At 44.3% G+C, this 24158-nt stretch overlaps 3 protein-coding genes across 5 annotated transcripts in view; 2 read left to right on the top strand and 1 right to left on the bottom strand.

Annotated features, from left to right (window-relative positions):
- Positions 1 to 439: 439 nt before the first annotated feature.
- Positions 440 to 1985, top strand: LOC125691859 (interleukin-8-like). The gene is made up of 4 exons (XM_048941770.1): positions 440 to 620; positions 972 to 1101; positions 1507 to 1590; positions 1886 to 1985. The coding sequence occupies exons 1-4, from the start codon at positions 527 to 529 to the stop codon at positions 1896 to 1898; spliced, it is 321 nt and encodes a 106-aa protein (XP_048797727.1). The 5' UTR covers positions 440 to 526; the 3' UTR covers positions 1899 to 1985.
- Positions 1986 to 2092: 107 nt separating this feature from the next.
- LOC125691858 (C-X-C motif chemokine 13-like) lies at positions 2093 to 5242 on the top strand. Of its 2 annotated transcripts, XM_048941769.1 has the most exons (5): positions 2093 to 3007; positions 3229 to 3358; positions 3515 to 3598; positions 3706 to 4295; positions 5128 to 5242. In XM_048941769.1, the coding sequence occupies exons 1-4, from the start codon at positions 2839 to 2841 to the stop codon at positions 3728 to 3730; spliced, it is 408 nt and encodes a 135-aa protein (XP_048797726.1). In that variant the 5' UTR covers positions 2093 to 2838; the 3' UTR covers positions 3731 to 4295; positions 5128 to 5242. The 2 variants fall into 2 exon arrangements, 1 of the variants encoding a protein (XP_048797726.1); XR_007376285.1 differs by lacking the exons at positions 2093 to 3007; positions 3229 to 3358; positions 3515 to 3598; positions 5128 to 5242 and adding an exon at positions 4718 to 4832 and having other exon boundaries at positions 3727 to 4295.
- A 6836-nt stretch (positions 5243 to 12078) lies between these two features.
- Positions 12079 to 24158, bottom strand: part of CNOT6L (CCR4-NOT transcription complex subunit 6 like) — a 28896-nt gene continuing 16816 nt past the window's right edge. For both annotated transcript variants that reach the window (XM_048941768.1, XM_048941767.1), the window contains exons 2-12: positions 22449 to 22570; positions 21843 to 22029; positions 21244 to 21329; positions 20715 to 20804; positions 19802 to 19870; positions 18024 to 18181; positions 17160 to 17314; positions 15614 to 15765; positions 14105 to 14329; positions 12887 to 13089; positions 12079 to 12526 (exon numbers count right to left, since the gene is read on the bottom strand). In XM_048941768.1, the coding sequence (XP_048797725.1) occupies positions 12314 to 12526; positions 12887 to 13089; positions 14105 to 14329; positions 15614 to 15765; positions 17160 to 17314; positions 18024 to 18181; positions 19802 to 19870; positions 20715 to 20804; positions 21244 to 21329; positions 21843 to 22029; positions 22449 to 22560 (1650 nt within the window). In that variant the 5' untranslated portion in view covers positions 22561 to 22570 and the 3' untranslated portion in view covers positions 12079 to 12313. The remainder of the gene's footprint in view (positions 12527 to 12886; positions 13090 to 14104; positions 14330 to 15613; positions 15766 to 17159; positions 17315 to 18023; positions 18182 to 19801; positions 19871 to 20714; positions 20805 to 21243; positions 21330 to 21842; positions 22030 to 22448; positions 22571 to 24158) is intronic.

Genomic DNA, 24158 nt, shown 5'->3' with positions numbered 1-24158 from the left:
GAAGGTTATAAGTGGAAATATATTGCAGAGTTCATTATTATTTTCCACTGTACAGTGCTTTTTTGCTGATGTAAGAGAGAGCAAAAAATAGTGTGGGGAATTATAGCCCCAAATATGTAAATATCTGACTGCAATAAAAAACCCCTTGCATGGGGTTTGCGTTCGGATGTATTTTGGGTTCTCTTCGCGGTTGAAGAGTAAACAATGAGGGGAATGAATGTTGATGACATTTATGCAGACCCAGCTAATGAGAAAGGACTGGGGGAGGTAGAGATAATGTGAGAAATTCAAATCCACCCTTCATCCCAATAGCTTACTTTTATCAATAATGCTGCATGTTGGGCTTCTGCTCCGGCTGCGGTGAGCAGCCGAGAAATGATGTCACCTCTTTACGGTCCATTTGTCATGTGTGACTGCTGCAGTCTGCCTCTTGCTGCTTGTGTCAGAGCGTGACACTGCCAAATAAATAGAGGTGTCTTCCCTCCGGGCTCCCCACATCGTCCCTGAGGCTGCAGCCACTGTGAGGATGCGAGCACTGGCGTGGGGTGGGACAGGAGCTGCTGCACTCCCATGGATGGTGCTGCTGCTGGTGTTGGTGGTGATGTCAGTGTCCCAAGCAGGTGAGCTCCTGGTGCCTTCGTATAGATAGCCTTGGTAGGGGTGGGTGTTCAGCCTTCATCTTGTATCAGGATGGCCTGGAAGAGGCAGAGATCCCTCCTGACTGCCTAACACAGGGTTTCTCCTATAGCAGAGAGAGTAGCCCTCCATTACTCTTGTGCTAGGAGCTGATTTAGCTGTTGAGAGCAGGGTGCAAGGGTATGGTCACAGATAACTCCTTATGCTGGCCCTGAAAGCATTGTCAGTGAAAGCACGGAAAGGGACAACTTCTTAAGCTCGCTGAATTTTAGGATCACTGAGCCTCTAAATAATGCTGTTTGCTTCTGTAAGTTGCCACTTTCTCTCTTTCTCAGCCATCCTGGAAGTAAACGGAAACCTGAGCTGTAGGTGCGTAAAGACAACTTCAGACTACATCAGCCCTAAGAGATATGACAGCATTGAATTAAGGCCCGTGGGAAGCACTTGCAGGCGCACAGAAATCATGTAAGTGCTGTGTTTGCTTGGCCATAGCTACAAGGCAGAGATGCTCTTCTCTCCAGCAGCAGGGCTGGCACTGAGCGCTTTCTTCTGCAACCACCGTGCTTCTCTGCTTCCCTTCTGAAAGCTGAAGTCTTCCAAAAATGCTGGCCATCTCAGCAGCACGAGTGCAAAACTACAGAAAAAACTTCTTTGAATGGCAGCGGTCTGTGCCCAGTGCAGGAGTGCAATGCTTCCTGCTTCTTCCCCTTTTCCGGCTGTCCTGTGGCTCCCCTCTCTTGTAAGCAGTGTTCTGCTGCTCGCTGCTTGCAGTGCTGTGAGTGGAAGCTGGTTTCTGCAGATCAACTCTGTCTGTGAAAATCCCTCCCTCTGGAGGGAGCGTGATGCTCATAACCATCCCTTGCATTTCAGCATCAAACTGAAATCCTCAGCGAAAGTGTGTGTGAACCCTGATGCCCCTTGGGTAAAGAAACTGCTGAAGCGCATTGCCGGCATGTAAGTTTCTTTGATGAAAACCCTTGGTCTGGGGTAAGCAATGTTCCCTCAGGCAGCATCCAGTTGTGCCTGCAGTCCCAGGGCCCCCTTTAGGGGAACCAGGACTCGTGGGATTAGCTGTGTCTTTCTGCAGGGTGCTCCAGCTCCCAGCACAGCAGAAGGGTTGCCAGGCTGTTCCTGTGGGTGACATCAGCCCTGGGGGAATGGTGGTGACACTTCCTTTGGTTCTGACAGGAGCTGCTTCCCCCAAAGCCCTGCGCTATTCATGAGTTTCTCCTCCTTCTGCTTTTTGCAGGAAGAAAAGATAAGCTTCCTGCTGAGGAAGTTGGTGTTCGGAAGGCATGGTGTGTTCTGTCTTGAGACCTCAAGTCAAATAAAATTTGGGTTTTTCTTCCCTTGTGTTTTCCCTTGAACTGAATTTTAAGGGACTGCATTGAGCGTTGATCAACCCCACTCGTGTTGCTTTCCTGGTGAAGAAATCACTGCCGCCTGTGCCTGGTGCTCTGTGATTGATATCCTCTCACAGAGGGGCTTTGTGCACACAGTGTTGTTGCTGTAGGTCAGGTGTGTTAGGGGATGGGGGCGCAAGCTTTCTCACAGATTCAGCACATGCAGCCACATCCAAGTGCAGGTGTTCACAGTGAGTATGGGGTTTGCAGGCAGCTGTAAGTTTTTATAGGCAGCAAAAGGCAAATAGAGACATCCTGGGGCTGATGTGAGGCTGTTTACCACAGAATTGGGATAATAGGGCAAGGGGGAAGAAGCAAGGACAAGTGTGCCGAAGCTCAAGATGTTGTTTTCAGGGGTCGAGCTGCTTGTAGGATGCATATGTCATATACCTTCTGCCATTCAGCGTTGCTTGATTAACTTTTATTCCACTAATTATTAGTATCTCTGAAGTAAACAGTGTGCATCTTTTATGGATTGGATGGTGTGTCCTGTGTATATGAATGGAGTGGGGCATCTTTATGAGATGGGATGGCTGCTACAGATGACATGCAAATAGTGGCTGTAGAGAAACAGTTAACATCTGACCACACAAGAAGAAAGAACACTCCAAAATCTCCAGGTTTGCATGGCCGCATGAGCTAGGAACTAGCAGTGGGGGAAATGACAGCTATTGTTACCAGACTCAGCTTCTTTGGAAGAAGAAAACTGAGCCAGTTTCAGGAAGACCATGCCTCTGTGTGGCAGAGTATTATCAGCAATACAAACCCAGCCAGCATTGTCAGCAGGAAAGGGTAATGGATGAAAACCACCCCCAAACCCGGGGCCTCCCGTGCGCCACCACACTTCTCCTATTCCCCGGCTCAAATAGGGGATGCTGCTGGGCTGGGGCCAGGTTCTGTCGGTATGGCAGTGCAGGCAACCCTGCTGCTGGGGCTGCTGCTGGTGGTCCTGTGCCCTGGGGATGCAGGTGAGGAAAGGGGAGGCAATGCACAGGGCTGGGCACCATTTTTGGAGGCAGCATCCTGTTGCTGTCAGGGGCTGAAGTGTTTCTTATGGGTTTTCAGAGGCAGATGCACTGACTTTGAAGGGATGTGGGGAGGGGGGGATGCAGTGCCTGGAAATGTTTTTGGAGGCAGCTGGGAAGGTGGGTTTTCAGGCGGTGCGTGAGCTATGGCCGTGTCCCCCCAGCCCTCCTGGAAGCCAACGGCAACCTGAACTGCCGCTGTGCCAAGACCACCACTGCCTTCATTCCCTTGCGCAAGTATGAGAGCGTTGAGGTGCGGCCAGTGGGGAGCAGCTGCCGGCGCCTGGAGGTGCTGTAAGTGGTTCCCATGGCAGTGAGGGGGCTGGTCCCCATCTGTCAACTACTTGGTTCTGTGATTCTCTTCCTTATGGGTCAGGGACAAGGAAGGGGCTCAGTCCCTTGAGCCTCCCCTCTGGAGGGAAAGGGGCTGAAGCCCTGCATGTTTTCCAGGATTAAACTAAAAAGCCTCGAGAGGATCTGTGTGGATCCTAACACCCTCTGGGTGAGGAAGCTCCTGCAGGACCTCCCAAAGCTGTAAGCATCCTGGCCCTGACCTGAGGGGCAAGCAAAGCAGGACCTGGGGTTCCTGAGCCATCCCTTGATCCTGCTCTTTGCACATTTTGCCCTTCTGCTCCTGACAGGAGGAAGAAAGCTGCTCCCCAGTAAGGCCTGGCACGATGGCCTCATGGCTGGATACTCTGCTCCCCACCACTGCTTCTCCCGCAGCCCAGAGGGCATTTTCCCCTGTTATGCACCCGTGGAAAAGCAGAGGCTTTTCCCCAGCTCCACAGTGATCCATCCCGCAGCCCCCCACCGTCAGCAGCGAGTGAGATGTCTCCTCTGAGCACAAGAAACTGAGGTCTAATAAAGGCAGCAGCCCTCTCTTATTTACCATCACTGTTGTCCCTGCAGCATGCCGTGGGGCCGGGTCTCCTGCTCATCACTCACCTTTCCTGCCGCCACGTGAGCTGTGCTTGTAGGATGGGGCTCTGCTGGTTTCTGCATTGGGCAGGAGGTGCTTCAGGCCACGTGCTGGAGGGGAAGCGATGGCAGGGAAGTAAAATTGATGGGCACAGGGCAGATGCTTTTCCCCAGTGTTTCCCAGCCTATGAAATCCCCACTGGGTTGGCTATAAAGCAGCCCAACAGTGGCTTGGAGGCAGTGAGGATGCGGGCGCTGCAGGCGGCACTGGCCCTGGGCCTGCTGCTGAGCAGCCTGCTGCCAGGGGATGGTGAGTGAGGGACCAGGGGACCCCCTGTGAACCCTGGGTGGGGGCAGTGGGCCCGTGGGCTTCTCTGAGCTTTTGGCTTTCTGCTTCTGGCTCTCTCTGAACTCAAGATTCATCTTTTCTTTCAAGCTGAAAGGGTGGCATTTGCCTGAGGTCTTCAGGCTGCATCTCTTCTCAGACCCTGTGAAGCTTGAGTGCTTGACAAGTGGGCAGCACATGGTTTAGTTCTGAGAATGTTGGTTACATCTTCCAAACCCCTGCTGTAGGCATGATATGAAATACTTGGAGCTGCTTCGGGAGGGATTGTCCCTGCACATGCTAATGTGTGCTGCTGTGTGCCCTGCTAATGCCTGCATGCGTCCCATGGGGACCGAGATATGGGGAGGTTGGGGGCTGAGCGCCGGCTGTGGGCTGCTGTGGTGCAGGTCTGTCACTGGAGAGCCTGCTGACCAACAAGAGGTGCAAGTGTGTCAAAGTGACTGCCCAGGTCATCGGCCTGGGGCTCATCCTCGCCATTGATGTGACGCCGCCGAGTATTCACTGCCGGAGGAAGGAGATCATGTAAGTGAAAGTCTGGAGCCTGGCAAAAATGCCTGGGTGCCTGCATCCTTTGCAAAGCTGTGTGGTGCCTCTTGCAAGGCCTGCGCTCTCTCAGGGGGTGCTTCCACCTGTTGTAAGGGGGGTTACCTCACAGAGAGGAGGCTGAAGACCCCCGAACTTATCTCTCTCACAGCAAGGTGTCAGGGTGTGCTTCCCTGTATGCATACTGGAGCATAGAAGATGTTGGGTCAGGAGAGCTCTGGGGAGGGGCTAAGTGGGTCTGGTCTCCTTGCAGCCTCACCCTGAAGAGGAACAAGAAGGTGTGTGTGGCCCCTGAGGCACCCTGGATCCAGCTGCTCATCCACAAGCTGACGCAGAGAGATGTCACCAAAAAAGAAGTGGCGGCAGTCGCTCGGTCACGGGGAGAAGCAGGGAGACAGCCAACGGCCCCGTAGCAGGACCTGCGTCCCTTCCCCACCAGCGCCCATCCCTCCCTCTGTCCAGCCCAGGTTTTGGCTGGGGGCAGGAGCCTTTCTCCTCCAACCTCCCCAAAACCAGGTGGTCTTGTCAGACCCTGGTGTTGCCCTACATTTTGGTGATTCTGCTGTCCCCACGCATGGTGCCCACCCAGGGTTCAATTAAACTCTGAGTGCTCTGCCCTTGATTCTCTCCATGAAGATTTGTGTGAATACTGTGTTTCCATTGCATGCAGCCCCAGGATGGGTTAGATGGGAACTGTGGCACTGTGAAGCCCGCAGGCAGGGTTGCAGGGTGTTTCCTATGCGTGCTGCCCTTCCTCTGCCCCAAGGACCTGGAGGTTTTGTGCTTCTTTGTGCGTTTTCCTGCGCCGAAGGAAGGATCCTGAGTGGTGTGTGCTGTAAGATGTGGTCTGACCTCTGAAAAGCTCAATGCTGGTGGCAGCAGTGCTGCCTCTCTGCTGTGTGAGTGTGGGGAAATAGGAGGGAGTGGGAGATTTCCCAAAAACTGGGGGAGGTGGTCTCTGAACATCCCTGGTCAGGAGTAGCCCTGGACGGTACCTTTGTACCTTCCCTCCTGTGTCCCAGGAACACGAACAAGAGATTGTTGGAAATGGCACATTCTCCATAACTGAGTCTTTTCAGTGTGTAGAAAGAATCATTTTCTGCAAGTGGAGCTGGCATTCTCTTTTAATAGTGCATCAATTACTGCAAGTGGGAAATGGGCAGAAAGAATTCCTTACTACTTATTCCTGTGGGAAATGTGGAATAAGCGTGTTGCTATGTTTCTGTTCAAGAGTGCTGCTCTTGCAACTGAGGACCTGAGGGCTGGTGTCAGGCATGGGAATGCCTGGAAGATTTGCAGTATGTCGGTATGGGGCTGGTGGTTCCCAGGGCTGGCACACAGTGTGAGGGCATGGGAGAACAGAGGGCAACTCCTGGCCTCCAGCCCAGCTCCAGGTGGCCAAGTGGCCAGAGGAGCCTCTGCTCACAGAAACCTCCCCATTCCATTTGCACAAAGCGCAATGGAAATCCCCTTAAAACTTCGGTGTAAGCATGTCCCAGCGACACCACTGCTTCCCAATTCTCCGTGTGCAGTTCCACCTTCTGGGGGGAGGACACGGCTGTTGCAGAAATGAAGCACAAGAAAGAGGTCCGGCTGAAAAGCACCCAGCCTCCCCAAAGGAGAACTGCAGGAAGGGGCAGGGGGGCGGCCACACCTGTGAGTTTACGAATTAAGGGCATCTTTAGCTAACGTGGTGCACACAAACACTTTAATTGCTTTGAAAGAAAACACATGATGCAGTAATTAAAAATTGAAAACAAAGCCAAAGTCATGTAATATGCCACTTGTAAAGAGAGCCACCATGATTTCTTTTTTGCTTTGGAACAAAGACAAATACAGACAGACGCAAATTTGGTAAATGCCTAAGTTTTAGAAACTGTTCAACAAAGAGAACAAGACCAAGTACCAGAATCATTCAAACCCTCACCCTCATCAGTGAGAGGTTTTCTAAGCTAAATGCCTTGTATTATTGCAGGACTGGGGGAAGGAAGGAGTCATGTCACTTGGCATGCTTTGCCATCAATGATGTTTGAAAAACCCTGTACCAAAGTGCACGAGCATTTCTCTAGCTTCCTGTTTATTTTCAGACATATGTCAAGGAACTACTCCTGAAGTCCCTTACCCTCCAATATAGCCAAACCTGCAAACTTTGTCACATCTGAATACCCATCGTAGAGTCAAATGACTTTTCTCGAGTCCTTAAAAGGTGCTAGTTTTGTCACTTTCTTGATGGTGCCATTTTGTCACTTTTCTGAATGTGTCATACCTGTGCCTATCTCACCAGCTCTGCCTTTTGTCCCAGCTCCATTTCTCAGAACAGAAAACCTGTGCTCGGTATCCGTGCAAATGTTGACACAAGAGGAGATACTATGTCAGCTATGGCTGTGCCTGTATCTAAAGCTTTATAATCTCCTTTGAAATTGGTTTTTAACCTTAAAGTGCTTTCTGGGCTGACACTTGGCATAGAGATGTAGGAAATGAATGGTTTTCATCAGGTTTTCTTGGGTTTTATGCTGCTTTTGAACATTGAAGGGAGATAAAGGGAGGATGTGCTACAATACTTCTGTACTCATTTAAAAAAAAAAGATGAGCTGCATAATCCAAGATGCCTTTCCTCATTACGAGATGAAGAGATTCGGCTAATAAGAACATGTCTCAGAAAAATCCAAACCCCTCTGCACATAGGGTACATTTATTTTCCAGTCTCTCATCTGTATAAAGCTCTTTGCAATCAAGCAGTTCGGATCCTTTTCAGGCATAGGAAATCTGACAGTCAAAATCTTCCCCATTCTGAAGCCAATGTGAGCTTCAGCAGATTCTCTTCCCTTTTCCATTCCCTTCCTTTCCCTTTCCCTTCCCCTGTCAATTAGCAGTGACATAGCACACAGCAGGCTCTGAAGACTACACCCTTCATATATCCACCTACATGCAACACCATCTGCTACACTGGCATGAAGTGAGGAAAGGAATTCTGTGATTATTACCGAAAAAACCCTGGATCCATTGCAAAAGAACAACAAGCTGATGTAAAACAGTGAGACACTTCTCATTCTAACACTTTGCTATCATCTCGAGAGGCTGCAAGGAGCGCCTGCCGAAGAGGTGTGACAGGGAAAGCATCATTCCTTATGTTCAATTTTGGCCTTTGGTCTTTATTATCATTGCAAGAAAAACGTCTGTTAAGAAATGCATAGCAGTCAAGAACAAATAAATGGTAATTAAGCACAAAGCTGAAGTCACAGGGGATAACAACTGCTGTTCCCTCTCACACCCAGGTAAGGGTGCAGATCGCACTTTTGTGTTCTTTCTCTTGCAGGCTACTGACTTGGTGTGGACAGGATTAAAAAAAATCTTTCATATCATCCCACTACGTTAAATTTCATGCCAAGGGAAAGTTTTCATGTGAGAAACTTAAAAGACATTGGGAAAAATGAAGAGTGCATGACTGGGCTTAAATCTGGTCTTTGACATGAAGGACAGTCAGCCCTGCTCCTACCAGAAAGGCATCATTGCTGTGCTTGTGCTCTAGGAACCTCTGAAGGGCTTTTAGCCACCTCATAGAGAACAAGTCATGTGAACTTTCCACATCTCCAATGCTTCCTTGCACTTCAAATCCAACTAGGTAAGGAAAGCCGGCCCTCGAAAGCCACGCTGATACACCATAAGAAATGCAGCCCTGTACTCAGGATTTGGGAGCTGCAAGTGCTCGGCACCTTTGTAAACAAGGCCACGGGCTCTGGCTGCATAAGCATGGATTGGGCATGAGTTTAGGAGACCCCACAGCAAAGCTGCAAAGTGGGAGGCCCCAGTGGTCCACAGCACTGCCACAGCTCTAAAGACCATGGAATGGTTCTGAAAGGTCAATGGCAAAAACTTCTCAACAGGTTTGGCTCCAAAACTCTGGGCTCTATAGCTGGTAAAACACAGGACAGCAAGGGGTTGAGACCGACAAGAACTTTTCTGAAGGGTTCTGCAGACTAAAGAGAGTGGCTTCAAACACACATAGAAAGCTTATGGATAAAATGAAATATTTTCTGAATATAGGTGTGATAAACCGATGGAAAAAGCTTTTAACGAGGCCAATGGGAAGAAGAGCTGCTTTCAGAGCCCGTTGTGCCAAACCTGACTTCAGCGCATGGTATGCAAATGTTCACACCCCTTACATCAAAATAAGGAAACCAAAATATTCAGCTACAATGTACAAAATTCTCTTTTATATATATATATATATATATACACACAAAACCCCATATCTAACAGATTTACCATATTGAATTTTAAAAAGTTGCTTGTAGAATGGTGCTGGATTTTTTTTCTCTGCTTATTTTAGGCAGTGCTGCTGCTTAGAAGTTGATACCAGGCACGATATAATTGAAACCCTACCAAGAAAGCAAGGAGCAGGAAGGGGCTGAGGGCTTTTTCCTAAGCACAGGTGGTGAGGACACTGTGATGTGCCCAGCGCCTAAGCATGGGAAACAAGGGTTGGCAATGGAGAGAACCACTGTTTTCTCATTAACGTGTTTACAGTTAGGGATATTTTGCTCTCTATTACTTTCCTCCTTTTCCCCTATAACATACCCTATGTGGCACTGTCAGCCTCCATCTGGGTCAAAAGAAAATGAGTGTCACCATCTGGATGCTGCAGATGACTGTGAAACAGATCTCATCCCATGCACGTGGCTTGTGGCTGATGGCTCCATGCTTCTTGTCTCAGGGCAGAGCTCTATGAAGAGCAGCAGTTCTGCTCGGCTGGAAAAAAGCACAACCCCTTACTGCTCCTTTTGTAGGAAAGGGGGAGAAACCAGAGGAAAAGAGGGAGGGAGCCAGACGTGAGAGGCAGGTAAACATGCCCTGGTTATGTGCATTGACTGAAACAAAAACAGAGTTCTAGAGAGATTTTTTAAAATCCAGAGGTTTTGTGCAACATCTGTTTAAACAGCATTTTAAAAATCACACAGCATAATGGACGTTCTGAAGTGCATTTTGAAGCAGAGAAAATCCAATTAAACACCTTCCTGCAACAGAACACTTCAGTCAGTTATAAACCCAAAGAAGGTACAACGTAGCAGTTTACAATGTTTACCAGGTGCTTTTGTTTCACCCCCGCCCTCTCCCACCCTGATATTACAAAAGATTGTTGCCGTTTTTTCTTTTTATTAATAAATGGGCTCCTCTGCAGTTCATATACAATCATAGGTGAACTTTAAATTCCATTTTATACAAACATCTCAAAAAATATTGGGAGTGAAGTATGGTGGAACTATTGCTCACGTTGCTAGTTAACATGCGTGTAGGACAGGAGGAGAACGGTTGTTAGTGCACACCTCCAGAGCAGAGAACCCCTCCAGAAGAGATACAGTAGCTGATTACAGAAAGGTAATGTCCACAAAATTAAGTTTTTCATGCTATTCTACTTTCCAGTACTATACTTAATTGCTGTCTCAATTTACCTGCATGGCTAGGTGTTGAACGCTGAGGTATATTAAAAAGGAGATACCTGCACCTAGAGGAAAATTCTTCAGAAAGGGCTTTTTTGGTGCTGCACAAAGCAATTTACATCCGTTAATTTCACCCAGCTACGGTGATTTCCAATTTGTATCAGACAATTGATGACGTCTCCAGTTTTAGGCACTTCTTTTAAAGGGAGCTGTCATTTCACTGAACTTAGCATTCTGTCCCACTCCTGTCCCGTCCCCCTCAGCAGAAGTCAGGGAATACTTCTACTCTGGGTCCAATTGATTTTTCCTATGGATAATTTCCTACGTACAAAACAGCAAAGGAAACGGAGTATCAAAGAGTAGAGGAACAGCCTGACTTGTCAGTTCTGAGAGACAGAAGATGGCTCCTTAGCATTTAAACTAATTATTTAACAATTTAAATTTGACTTTTAAGTATACGAATGAGACATAAATATAGGCTATCTGTTTAAAAATTGCATTCAGATAATGGAAAATTTTTTCATTTATTAAAAATATCACATTTTGAGACTAGAAACAGTAAAGTGCATGAAAAGTTTAAAATATAAATTCAAGAAAATCTTATAGCAGCAAAAAAGCAGAATAAAGAAAAACTTAAAAACACAGACACAACCTTTTCCTATTACTGTGCCATTTTTCTTTTAACATTAAGCAGCCAACCAATTTTCTTCCAGAAAACTACTTTAGGTTTAATGCCCTTTGAGGCACAAGGTTTGGAACTGGCCACCAAGAGCATAAAAAGAAAAAAAGGATTTCCAACACATCTCAAGAGCATTAACAGGTGGGAATGAACCAGAAGCTTTTTAATTCAACCCTGACCAACAACAGAAATGAAAGATTACTCAAAACATCTGACGGCTATTTGGCAACTAGGGGCAGGAAAAATAATGCAGGGAATGATAACGCTACCACCCTCTTCCCCCGTGGAAAGGCTGCTTCACACGTGCTGTGGAGACAGAAGTGTGATCATTTCCAGCAGCTTTTTCCTGTACCCTAAGCTTAACCAGTTCACCCAATGCCTCTCATCTTTGCAAAAGACCTTTGGAAAAGGGAACCTAGAGCGGATCTGGAACTTCTCCATTCTCAAAGGCTTGCAATGGCTTGCTTTAAGTGCAAATCCTTTCCAAATCCAGCTCCCAAACTGTTCTGCTGACCAACATGTTATCCTGGCTTGCCAAAGCAGCAACTGTTTGGATTCCTGAACCCCTTACCCAGAAAGAATCAGGCTCTTCAGAGCTCCAACACAAGGTTACTGTCACGTCTGCCAAGCAAGCACTCCATAATGGCATGAAATGCTCACGTATGAATTCTTGTGAGAAGTAGGTTCATTGGAATTTTTGTCGTAAACGAAATTGCATCAGAATTTAGACCTCAAGTTTTTTTGTGATATGAAGCCATCTTTGGTTTTCTAGTATTAGATAATGGGCAGGGCCACACTGTTAATAATTTATAGCCAGGTATTAAGTGCTTTGCTAATGTGCAAAATTTATTTTGAACACGGAGCTCAGTCTTCACTTTGGGTTCAAACAGAATTTCTAATGTTCTTTCTACAAAGCAATCACTTCTATTCTTGTTTTTCTAAAAGGCTTTTCTCCTAAAAGGTTGGCTCATTTTACCATGTTCTGGAAAAAAAGCATTACCTTTAAATATGTTAATAGGTAAGTTTTTAATCTCATTTGTCCATTTCTAAGTGCAGCTTCCTACCAAAAAGAAAAAGCTTGACAGTTAAAAAAAAAAAAAATTAAATTAAAATCCTGGAAAGGGAATAATACTTTGGTTCCAGCCCTAGTGCCAAATGATACCAGTATGCACCAAAATGTGCAAAATCTCATATCAAACACATAAGGAAAGGAGCTTGAAGAAGCAGCTTAAGGTTGGCCATACTTCACTCCTATATACTTTGATTTACAACTGTACAGGTCCATAACAACAGGTCCTTGCCCTCAAAGGGGCAGGGCTCCACTACCTCCTGTTAGGCAAGTGCACACCGTTGACAAGAGGCAGGAGCGGAGGATGGAGTTCGAGTTGTGTTAACAGTGAGAAGTGGTCTGAAGGGATGTGAGGGTGTGGACACCCAGTGATGTTGTTCTCAACCAGCCACTGAGGGTCCAAAGGCCCCAGGACACCAAGCACGTTCATATGAGTGTTGGAATAGAAAATGTAGTCAATCACACCCTAGGGAGAAAGAGAAACACGAAAGTGAGAACAGACCTCAGTTCTGGCAACCTCAACTTGACTGGCTGCTTGCTGCGATTGCCAGGAAGATGCACAGCACTGCCACCAGGGTAACTGATGTGCATGCTACTTTGCACTCAAAGTGCTGCGGCCATTTTCAATAAGTCTCTGACCAGAGCCAGGTCAGAAGCTTACAAACACCAGCAAATCAAGGACTTTAGGGTGGTAGGAAAGTGTCCAGCAAGTGTAGGAGCCAGTGATGAATCACTTACAGGAACAGAGAGAAATGGTCAGAAAATTAAGACAACATCCTGGAGAGACCAGGTCAATGCCTGCCATTTCAGAAAAATCACTGCTTACTTTGAAATCAAAAGTGTAATTGGTGTAAGGCATCAAGTTGTTTTCATAGGCGCTCTTGAGTTGGAAGCCATGCGTAATTCTTCCTTCAGAAGCCCCGTTCTTTCCACTGCCGCTGAAGTTCATGAGACACTCATTGTAACGCAACTCCTTGAAGTCCTTGTGGTTGTCAGCTACTATGCCATTGCTTAAGTATTCCACTACACCTGTTTGCAAAGGAAAGGATTTAGGCAGTTGCTTTAATATACAAGATCCATGAAATTTTGACCTTGGAATTAATGGAAACATCACCGAGAGACCGTGTAAAATCAGCAAAAAAAGAGCTTTCCATTTAAGCATCAATCAGCACAGCGATCTTGCCCACATCTGATGCATTTACACCTTTCTGACAGGCAGCCACAGAACACAGGTGCTCCATCACTGCTGCTACAGTTCTTTTGGGATTACAGTAAAACCAAAGTACGTGTATTGCAATGTGTATGTGACACAAGGGGTGCCAGGGTGGCAGCTTTCATACATACTGCTGTTATTACAGTATCAAATGTCATAATTACTAAAGCAAGTGCACCTCTGTAGGAAATTTTCACATTATGTCATGAACACATGTCCATTCTGCTTACCATTGCTGCTCAAGGCATTGGTTTTTATTTAAGGATTTATTTAAGATCTATTTGTGCTTCTTTATGCATCATTTGTGGCACGACTAACTTCTCTAGATAGTACAACAGATCACAAAAAGCAAGCTACACAGCTGGGGACCTGCATTTTCTTCATTCAAGTTTTGGAAAACAATTGTTAGTAAGAAAGCTTTCCGCAACACCTACTGTACAGGAACTGCTGAGTCAGGGCCTGAACCTCTGATTGATCACCTGAGGCGAGCCATGAGTCAGTCAGAGGAGCATAGGTGAAGGCAATTCACCTGGCTGCACCCCTCCTAGACCTATTTAAGAGCTGGCTACCTGGGGGGATTTCTTCTGGAGATTGCCTCTGCTGGTGTTTTGTGGTGAGGCCAGCATAAGGGTAAGCCTTCCATTTATTCTCTTCTGTTATCATAGTCTACTTTGCCTAATTCTCTTGTTTATTTTGTGATTATAACAGCCTAATATTATTTGATTATACACCTACCCAGGGCAGTACTTGAGGGTACCCAGTGTCCCTCAGTAGAAAAAAGGGAATCTAAAAAGGTTAAGTTGTAAATTAAGACACAGTGATCAGGCTTACCTGAATCAGGCAATGAGTTAAGATCCGCACAAAGCACCAGGGGAATAGAATTAGGATCTGCTGTTGGGCTACCAGGCCTGCTTGAGGCTTTCTCAAGGATATTTTTCAGTTCTGAGACAAACATCATAGTCTGAATGAGTTTCACATCTGAGTATTCAGGGTCCCAGTGCATGTGGGCATTAGCCACAATGAGCAGCTGTTTGTCCACATGAAGAGATTTAATACCTAGGCAGAGAAATACGCTTTTTTCAGTGACAAGGCTGACAGTGTGAACACAGCAGTTTCTCTCCCATTACTATCAGGGTGTAAATACCTAAGGACTCGAAGGGACACACACCAGGAGATGGATATGCTTTCACTGCTGAGAAAAAAATGTTACTTGAACCATTGTTACTTTACACTACTTCACCAAAACTCCTCACAGGAAATACATAATCAACACGATCTAACAGAATTACAGTTGCATTCCTTCTATACTGCTTCACTGCTTTTCTTAGCATCCTCTGAATGTTCTCTTTTTCTCTTCATTTCCACATCTCTAGGATAGACTTTCTCAATAACATTTCCCAATGTGCAGTCACTAAAGAGCTTTATGAATTTCACAGTGAAGGTGGTTATCACTTGACTCTTAAACCATGCATGTCTACTCAACATTTACACCACAAGAGAGTTTCCTGACTCTTAGCTGCCACAGCGTGGAAAATTGTTCCCTTGGGGAAAACTCAAACCTGCTAAAATAAATGCAGCATTAACATAGTTGTTTGAAAATACTACAGCTGCTGCTACTATCTATCTGAGAAACAATACTCTGAAAAGTTGTGGCATGAAGTTACAGGCAGCTTCTTGCATCTTGCAATCTGGACATCCTGTTCCTTTGCAAAGTATGTATTGGAAACCAGTGATCAAAAAGCAGACATACAGACAGAGCAGGATGGCAATTTTAAGTATCCTGAAATTGCCTTCTGCATCTGATCAAACATAACAAAAGTATGACAGCCAGTCAATCAAGTGGCATCAAAAGGTACCTGATAATATCACTCTTCTGTATCAGAACCTCAGTACTGTTGTGTACTCACTAGGGGAGGATGGAAGAATTCAGTCAAGGGGAAAAAAAAAGAGACTGGAAGATAAAAGTTGAGCAGTAGCAACAACTACTGGTAAGAGTGTAGGCATGCAAACACAGTGGCCTTGAAAAAACCTTACTTGTCAAGCAGAGTTTTGTATTCTAACTAAACAAAAACAAAAGCTTGAAAGGAGAAAGCTGAATGCTGGGCATCTGGATGAAAGCACAACTAGGACAGGAAATCAAGTCACCTGTGTCCTGTCTTAGCCACCAATAGGCCACCCTTTCTCAAATTAGCACAGCGAACAGTGTTTGCTTGTTTGCAAGTATTTGGTGACCTTAGCCAATGGCAATAATATTACACAGAGATGCTTCACCTAAGGAGTAGGTCATGCCTTCAGGTGAAGCTCAGAGTCAGTCTATGAGATAACCATGCTCATACTTACTTGCTCCAAACAATTCTTTGTGCACTTCTAACACCACAGCAACTCCGATGTTGTCTTTTGTCATCACTCTATTTAACATAGCTTCTGAACCTTCAGAGTTAGCCATTGCCACCTGGTTGAACTCCACTGTATGCTTCTGCACCAGTGAAAATCTGATTAAACAAACAGAATCACATTGAACATGTGTGACAAACAGCTGCGTGGAAGACCACATCCAAGGACAAAGCCTACAAGACAGGATAAGGCATGTTCCTTTTGTTCTGTCATTTCCTAAAGCAGAAACAATTCTAAGAATTATTCCTCCAGCCAAGTAAGGGCTGCCTGTCTGGCAAGTGAAGTACTCTTCTGGAAGATGAGATATCTGAGGTTCAGGAAATGTCTACTTGTTTCCATGCCACATTCTGAGAGGACTATTAAGGCAATGTACAGAGGTTACTGCACCAACTATGGAGTGTTCTAGGCAAAAAATTGATAATTAAAGGCTTGTTTTTGCTTTGGGCAAATGTATTATTAAAAAAGAGCTTCCTTCTAACCTCCAGCCATCACCATCAGTTCCCTTCCAAACTTAGGATGCTTCAAAGTGCCTCGCTTCAGGACAAAGTGAAAGCTATCTGTTGAAAGGAATTTTCTTTGTTTCTGTCCTCTAAGAAAATAATAATATTGATTGAAGTATAACAGTTATTAGCTAACAAACAGATATCTTCTGTTTTTCCTACTGTGAGAGCCAAAATATAACAAGCAGTTTGCTATATACCCTTCCTGAGTATCAAGGTTTAAAGACGTCAGTTGCTGGTTTTCAATGACATCCTCTATTCAAAGCCAGTTCATCTCATTTTAAACATGGGATATTTTTGTTTCTGGAAACAATGAAAGCTTTGAAAGAGAGCTAAGGCTTTGTGAAGCTTCCATTCTAATTACTGACATCTGTTCTGAGGGAATATTCAGAAGGATGCCCATGTGGTACAACAGAGGTTGGCTCCATGAGCAGTTCACACAAAAAAGAAGTGTGAATAGTGTGAATGCCATCACCTCTCTTGCCTTCCCAATTGTCTGATGCCTTTAGTGTAGTGTAACTTTATAGAGCAGGTGTTCAATAATGTGACCACATTACAGCAGAGTATTCAGTGATCCTGTGGCAGCAATACACCTTCTAATACCAGAAGATTAAGCCAGATTAAAGACCTTTAAACATCAATCTTAGAGGGATGAGATTCGTTGAGCAAGGCAGAATTTGTAAAGAAGGTGAGGATTTTTTATATCAGCCAAGAAATACACACATGAAGCATGTATGTTTTCACTCATACTGCCTTCCCTCCAGCTTTCATGTTCCTCACGTTGTAGCTTTGTTCACAGCGTGAAAAAAAAAAGTGAAGGCCTGCTGTGAACAGTCAGGGCAGCAAAAGGAGAAGGACGATCATTCTTGGTACTGAACTTTATCTTCTGTTTTATAGCACAGTAATTTTGTCATTGATGCCCACTGAGAGGAAGAGACTTTGAGACCTAAATTAAACTACTTCTGATGTACTTAAGAAGAGCTGCTTCTTACTTTTCAGTTTTGAAGAATATTGCACAGCCATCCACATGCTTTTTCTCCTGCTCAGACATGATTTTGGCACGTGACTTCGGAGAAAAGAATCCATCGTATCCTCGTTCTTTCAAGGCTGGCAGAAAAAGAGTGAAGTATTGCTCCGTTTCCACTTCCTAAAATCGAACACAAATACTTCAGACTAACAAAGTCAAGTAAATCCTTCCAGGGTGACAGCTATTGCTTGTCTTGGTTTGCAATCAGAAGCCCTCACCAAAGCCAAAAGCTTCTTGTTTGTCCAAGTCATGTCACTGCTTCAACTAATGGCCTGATGGAATCAGATTTGCATTCCTGGATATCCTGATATCCCCTTGAAAGGGAAAGTGACAGGTGTACTTTGAAGAGCAACAGATTACTCTGCTGCTTTTGACATCTGTGTGTGGGTACTGTCCTAGATTAAAACTTTGTGCAGGATGACAGGTATCAGCAGCAGTTAATATTTAACCTTGAGAGCTCTATCACAGCAGGCTCTCTCCTTGTTCTGTAGCAACACATTTTCTTTGTAATAACTTTTCATCTCCACGAGTATTCTCTTGAGGTTTCTGCACTGAGATAAATATTCTCTTCTTGTGCATGATTTTTACTCATACAGACCTTGCTTAGAAACCATAGTATCAGTTTAAAGGCAGAAGTACTCAACTGCTCTGAACACTGACAATGGATTTTTCGTAACAACGGTATACATGTGCCAATGACAATCTATATTTAACTTTGATGTGCCAGTTCCCTTGTTTTCTAGTGAGATTATTTTTGAGATGCTAACTTCTGTATCAAGCAGGAACAGCGGCATTTTCTGTTTATAAAGAAAAATAATTTTCCAGTTACCTGCAGACTGATGATATCTGCATCGCAGTTGACGATTTCTTCCATGATTCCCTTTTTTCTGTACTCCCAATTCAGTGCCCAGGATGGGCAGTAGCCATAGAGCTGCCGGGTGGCGTATTTATCACACAACACATTGTAACACATAACTGTGAATGAAGCTAGAAAGAAACAAAGTAAAGGAAATATTACCAATCTCTGAAGGCAGCAAATGCTGAACTTGCAGAGTGAAAACACTCAATCTTGTGCAGTTTATTCTGGAGGGCCTACTGAATGCACGTGGGCTTATTGCACTGAGAGTTGCATTAACAGGACTAACAAAGGCCCTGCTGAGCCAGCAGTTATCACATAAGGCTAAACTCTTCCTAAAAATAATCAGCATTATTACCAAAATGAGACTGCTTAATACACATAGCAAAGCAACGCAATCCCATTTTGCACTTAAATCTTTATTTCTTTTGGGAATGAAGGAAGGCAACAATTAGGAACCATCTCCAGATCTGTGGGCTGGAGATGGAAAGGAGCAGCCATTTCTGCACTGGGTGAGGGCAAGGAAGAGAAAGAGAAATGAAGTAATGAATGAGCAAGCACTTTATATATTATTTGGTGACATTAAAGAAGAAAAGAGAGAAGTCAGCGTGCAGCTGATAGTTCAAACTGAAACACACTTCTTTCACATACAAAATTCTCAACTCTCTTAAATTTTTCAACAAGACTGCTCATCCTTGCAGAAAAACAAGTGAGGTTTTACTGTGAGGTTGCCTCACAGCTGTATTTTTTCTGCTCGTAGTCGAATAAGATTGCTGCTCAGTTTTCATGCCATTCACAACCAATTGGCTTACTGCAGTTTTTACCATGAAATATCCTGCAGCTCATTCAGCTGATGCAGTGCTGTCTAGCAGCTTCTAAACTGTGTTTGTGCTAAAGAAGTTGGATTAAAAACTGCAGTAAGATCCTGACTTGTTAAGGAATTTAAAATGAAAATGCAGAACTTAATGTCGTGGTGCCTTGCAAGACTTTTGGTACCTCTCCCCTTTCTTACTATTTTTTTTTCTGATTTGTTGTTCTTTAATTTGAAAAAGGGACAGATGATCTTAACTATGGTGTCACCATCCCTAGCACACTACTGAGTTAAGTTTGGGCTTCTAAAATGGAAAAAAAAATCCAGAGGACTTCCACATCGCCCTTGCTGATTATTAATCTGATCTTCTGCTACAACAATAGTAGCATTTTTGTTCTTTACAAAAGCTCTTGGATGCTTCTTGAGGGTTACATTCAGGACTTCAGGGGAAGAGGCCTTGGATTTGTAGGCTGAAGTTGCCTCATGAACTTCATCAAAATCAACAATAGAGGGCATTACACTAACTTCAGTGCCACTTGTTCTGTCTCTTGCAGACGGACTTGTCCAAGTTTCACCCTCATCTGCCTATGCTAGGATATGGCATCTGTATGCAGATATTTTACAGTTTCTGCTAGTTCTGTGAAAAGACTTCAAAAAAAAAATATTCTTTTGCTTATTCTTTTGTTTGGACATCGGTGGCCAGGAAATTAAATAATGCAAAAAAGCCTAACACAAAGAAGAAATGACCAGCGTTCCATCTGAATTACAAAAATGGTATTTGCAGCACAGACATGTGTTAATTATTTAATATGAATTAACACAAATTGCTGTTTTTACATCTGATCCATGTAAGTCAGAAGACCACTTTGGAAAAAAAAGCCAAAGAAAAGTTCTTCGGCACATCACTGTTTGAACACAGGGAAAAGAAACACAGTATTACCTGAGGGCAGAATTTGGTCTCGTTCTTTCAAAGTAATCCATGGCCTTGGAGGCAGCTGCTCTGGATGAACTAAGAATAAAAGCAACACAAAGAAATAACTATTAACTCAGCTGCAAATTCTAAATCAAACAGATGAATGAACAATAACGTCCCATACTGTACTTTGCAACACCAATTCCCCATGCCTTTTTAAGCTCCATGGGAGACAAGGATATACACATGCACCTTGAAAATACTGTTGAGGAAGAAGGGGTAAATCTTGTAGTGATTCAGACATCCTATACTCCCCTCTCAGAGAACTCTGCCGTTCATCCATCGTTCCTGCAGTGTATACTCTCCATTTACAAAGCTGGAGATTGCTATGAATTAGCATAATATGTGACACCTCAAACCACGGCTGTTTTGTACAATGCTGTAAAGCTCAGCTGTGAGCTGACCCAATACCATTTAAAATTCCATCTGTGGAAACTTAGAGCAGAGGCAGAAGTTTGTGCTGTTTTACCACATGAGAGATCAAGTGGCAAAACAGAAAACTCAGTTACAGAACCATGACGCAGGTACTGGATATTCTTAATCAGAATCAGATTTCTAAGTTTGACATTCTGCTTCAGTTTGCATTATAATTTCAAGGGGAAAGTATTGAAATGGCTTTAGCAAGGAAGACTCTGTGGTAACTGCAGTGTTTCAAACCACAGTGAGAACAACTGGCTGGGTAACCTGTGAAAAGCTTATATAGTACACATGAACCTCTTCCTCTGTGTGTGTGTGTGACTAGAACTGCTCGACAAAAACACAACAGCAGTTAGAAAATGCTCTCCTCTCTGTGGTTCACTTTCTTGCATTAGTGGCAAATACTGTCAGACATGCATGCTTTTAAACCATTTCTGTCAATCAAGATTTGTAGGTCTGTCACCTGCTAGATTGTCAAGCATGTAGTTCAGTAGCTTTCGAGTTCCGTCTGGATCTTGGTAGAGGCTGAGAATATCTTGTGATAAAGGATTGCCTGCCAACAACACAGAACAACTGGGTGATTAGCTGCCTGACTTTCCTGAGGCTTTCCAATAAAAGAAAATCTCCCATAATGAGAGCAGACAAATTGACCCAGAAGGTATTTAGATTGCTTAGCTTGTAACTCTTGAGTACCATGGTAACAGATGCTATAGAAATAGCTGCCACACAAGACTTTTTTTCTTTTGATTCCCCTCAATCAATAAATAGGGTAAGTTATGGGGTTTGTCTATGCACTTACAGATGTAAAATAGGTTCATAATGCAGCTTAATACCGTCAAAAAAAGCATTATTTTCCAAACTGGTTAGTCATTGCTGCTTAATATCTGAAACTGTAAGAAAATGTTGAGGTAATGCACAAAGCTTCTGAGCCCAACTCCCTCAGTAAGTCAAGAGTACTCTGAGAAATATTTAGCTGTAAAGAACTCGCTCACCTTTCAAACCTAGGGTTTGTAGCTGGAAGAGCCGTCCAAGTTCATAAGGCAAAACCCGTAATAGATTGTTATTTAAAAGCAATTCCCTGCAACAATGCAAAAAATGCTGTTGATGAGTGTCACTTCAGAAGAAAACTCTTAAAGCATGATGCTGCTCATCTTTGAAGATGGCACTTTTCACCCTGAATTTTTTTGTGTTATACAAAGACATGCAAAAATTTGAAGCACAACTGAAATACATCAGGAAAACAAAACGACATAGAACAAAACAATGCAAAAAACCACCAACCTAACAACCAGCAAAATAAAATCAGACACTATTTAAATAGTGGGCAATCACAAAGCCTTGAAGTGAGAATGTTTCAGAGCAGAATGCTACCCAACTTATGGATAGGTATCTGCAGAGATCAGAAGAACAGAATTATAAAACCAGAAGTAATTGTTAGAATTGAACATCTGTATCAACCTTGATTTTTCTCAGGTTTTAAATCCAAGAATAGAGGTAGTAAACAAGAATTAATCCAAGTAAAAGAACCTCAGTCCTAACCTCAGAAGGCAGACTTTTTTTTTTGAAATTTAACCCAAATGCTTTCTCTTACCTGAGAGACACCATGTTTCCTAGTTCTGCTGGTAAACTTCTGAGTTTGTTGGATGACAGATCCAGGTAAACCAGATTATGAAGCTTGGCAATATCAGGTGGAATGCGAGTAAGATTATTGTCATTGAGGTGTAGAGCAGTCAAGTGCGTCAGTGACCAAAGCGACGTACTTAAGCTCCGCACTCTACCTAAAAAAGAAAACCAAGCCCCTCAGTCAGCTTTACTCCCTCTAAGCATTACAAACAAACCATGTGGGACATGAGAATACCCCGCTACTTCAATGAAACATGCAGAAGATAGATGCATGCATCTCATCCACAAGCAGCTCTTAAACAATTCCCTGACCCTCCTGGTTAAGAGGGCAGAGACAGAGATAGAGGTCTGGGACATCAACGTGCTGCTAAGACCTCACATCCAGCCTCAGTTTGTGGTTCACATGAAAGCTTGAAGGCAATCTGGTAAGTTAATTAACTCTTCTTCTCAATGTAGAAAAGCTGTTCTCACTGCAGGATCCTCTACCTGAGAGTGGCTGATGCAGCTCTCGGGCTGTGAAGCTCTTAAATTCAAAAACACTACCAAACTAAAATTCAAACCCAAACCAACTCACCCGAGATCTCTAATTCAGCCCAGTGAGACTTCTTCCCATTGGCTACCTCTTCTGCTGACATGATGGTGTAAATTCGGCGAGGATCGGGAGGATCATATTTTTCCTTTGGCATCACTGTTAGTCTGAAAGACAATGACAACCATGACTGCCTGTCACTTAGCAACATTTTGTCATTTCCAGCATTTTCACACTCTCCAGGACAGCCTGGTGTTCATGTACAACAAATATTACATTGATGCCAGCCCAACTGTCCAGGGCATGGAGCTTAGCAGGTGCTCAGACCAATGCAGAATATGGACTTTGTAAAGGAAAAAGTCATTTTCCCCACTAAGTCTGGTTTTCTGCAGTGCTCCCTTGTACCTCTCCAATGCAGAATTTCTGGATTTTTAGTTCATATCCCAGACCAAAGCATGACCTACATCATCACTGAGTTACTTGCTGTGTGCAGAACGTGTAGACAAGGTGATGGCATTCCACTCATCCATTTGAGCAGACTTCTCCCTCACCTCATTTTCACAGGAAACAACAGCTTCATTTTTACAGCAATAATTTTCAACATGCACAGTCCTCCTTTTCCATCCACTTACAGAAAAGGGGAATTAGCTCTTATTTTTTCCATTAACCACCCAGCTTTTCTGCTCTATGCTTTTCCAAGCTCAGTATCAATCAAGACCTTTTTACTTCTACTGGCAAGGGAGATCCCAAATAAGTTTGGGTAAAATTCCCTTTCTCGGTTATATAAATGGGGCTTCAGCCCAATCCAAAATCTGAACTGTCCAGGTACTTGTGCCTACAGGGTGATCCTGCACACACACATCCAATGATCTCACTTCCCAGATTCTCGGCAGAAGAAATCAAAAGCTGTGCACTTTATGAATGACACAGAGAGGTTCCCCTCCATACCTCATCAGATCATTGCGCTAAGAATTCTTAGGGGGAGAGGAGTTGTTTCATTTAAAAGCACAAGATTAGCTGGATTCTGTTCTCATCCCCTGCTCTTCTTCCCCAGGCACACAAAATAAACCTCAATTTTACACAAATCCAAAGCAGCTGGTCTCCAGAATGCATTTTTTCCTCATACACGTCTCTTTTACAATGGGTTCCAATAGCTGTGAATAACTTAAAATAACTGTAACTGGTTTGGTTTGCTGAACTGACAGGACAGAAACCTAAGAAGAATTTGAGGAAACTCATCCAAGTTTTTTTCAGCTCATTTTGTGCCCAAACAGAAAAATCCGAGCTCATGAACAGGAGGGGGACTGACTTTTTACACAGGCAGATAGTGACAGAAGAAGGTGGAATGGTTTAAAACTAACAGAGAGCAGATTCAGGTTATGTGTTGGGAAGAAATCCTTTTCTTGGAGGGCCGTGAGGCACTGGCACAGCTGCCCGGAGAAGCTGTGTTTGCTGCCCCATCCCTGGGTGCGCTCCAGGCCAGGTGGGACAGGACCCTGGGCAGCTGAGCTGTGGGGCAGCCCTGCCTACAACACAATGTAGGGTCTGGGTGGGCTTTCAGGTCCCTTCCAACCCAACCATTCTGTGATTCTTTGAAAACCACACATCTGCTTTGTGAGCTAAGCTTAAAGCACTGCTGTTTTTTGAACCAGTAGAGATCTCACAGAGACAGAAGAGCTGCCTTTCTTGAGCAGTCCCAGTTAAAGGCCTGCGTTCTTGTTCCCCAATGACCATGCAAGGGAATCCCATCCATGC

This window comes from Lagopus muta, chromosome 4, assembly GCF_023343835.1.
Source record: "Lagopus muta isolate bLagMut1 chromosome 4, bLagMut1 primary, whole genome shotgun sequence".
Classification (NCBI taxonomy): Eukaryota; Metazoa; Chordata; class Aves; order Galliformes; family Phasianidae; genus Lagopus; species Lagopus muta.
The sequence above is the reverse complement of the archived record's forward strand: the minus strand, read 5'-3'. Positions and strand labels throughout refer to the sequence as shown.

Bases quoted from the DNA above. Each gene is read 5' to 3' on its own strand.
- LOC125691859 (XM_048941770.1), top strand. From the start codon at position 527: ATGCGAGCACTGGCGTGGGGTGGGACAGGAGCTGCTGCACTCCCATGG. The intron at 621-971 runs GTGAGCTCCTGG...TCTCTTTCTCAG, and splicing joins GATGTCAGTGTCCCAAGCAG to CCATCCTGGAAGTAAACGGA. The intron at 1,102-1,506 runs GTAAGTGCTGTG...CTTGCATTTCAG, and splicing joins TGCAGGCGCACAGAAATCAT to CATCAAACTGAAATCCTCAG.
- LOC125691858 (XM_048941769.1), top strand. From the start codon at position 2,839: ATGAAAACCACCCCCAAACCCGGGGCCTCCCGTGCGCCACCACACTTC. The intron at 3,008-3,228 runs GTGAGGAAAGGG...GTGTCCCCCCAG, and splicing joins CCTGTGCCCTGGGGATGCAG to CCCTCCTGGAAGCCAACGGC. The intron at 3,359-3,514 runs GTAAGTGGTTCC...CATGTTTTCCAG, and splicing joins TGCCGGCGCCTGGAGGTGCT to GATTAAACTAAAAAGCCTCG.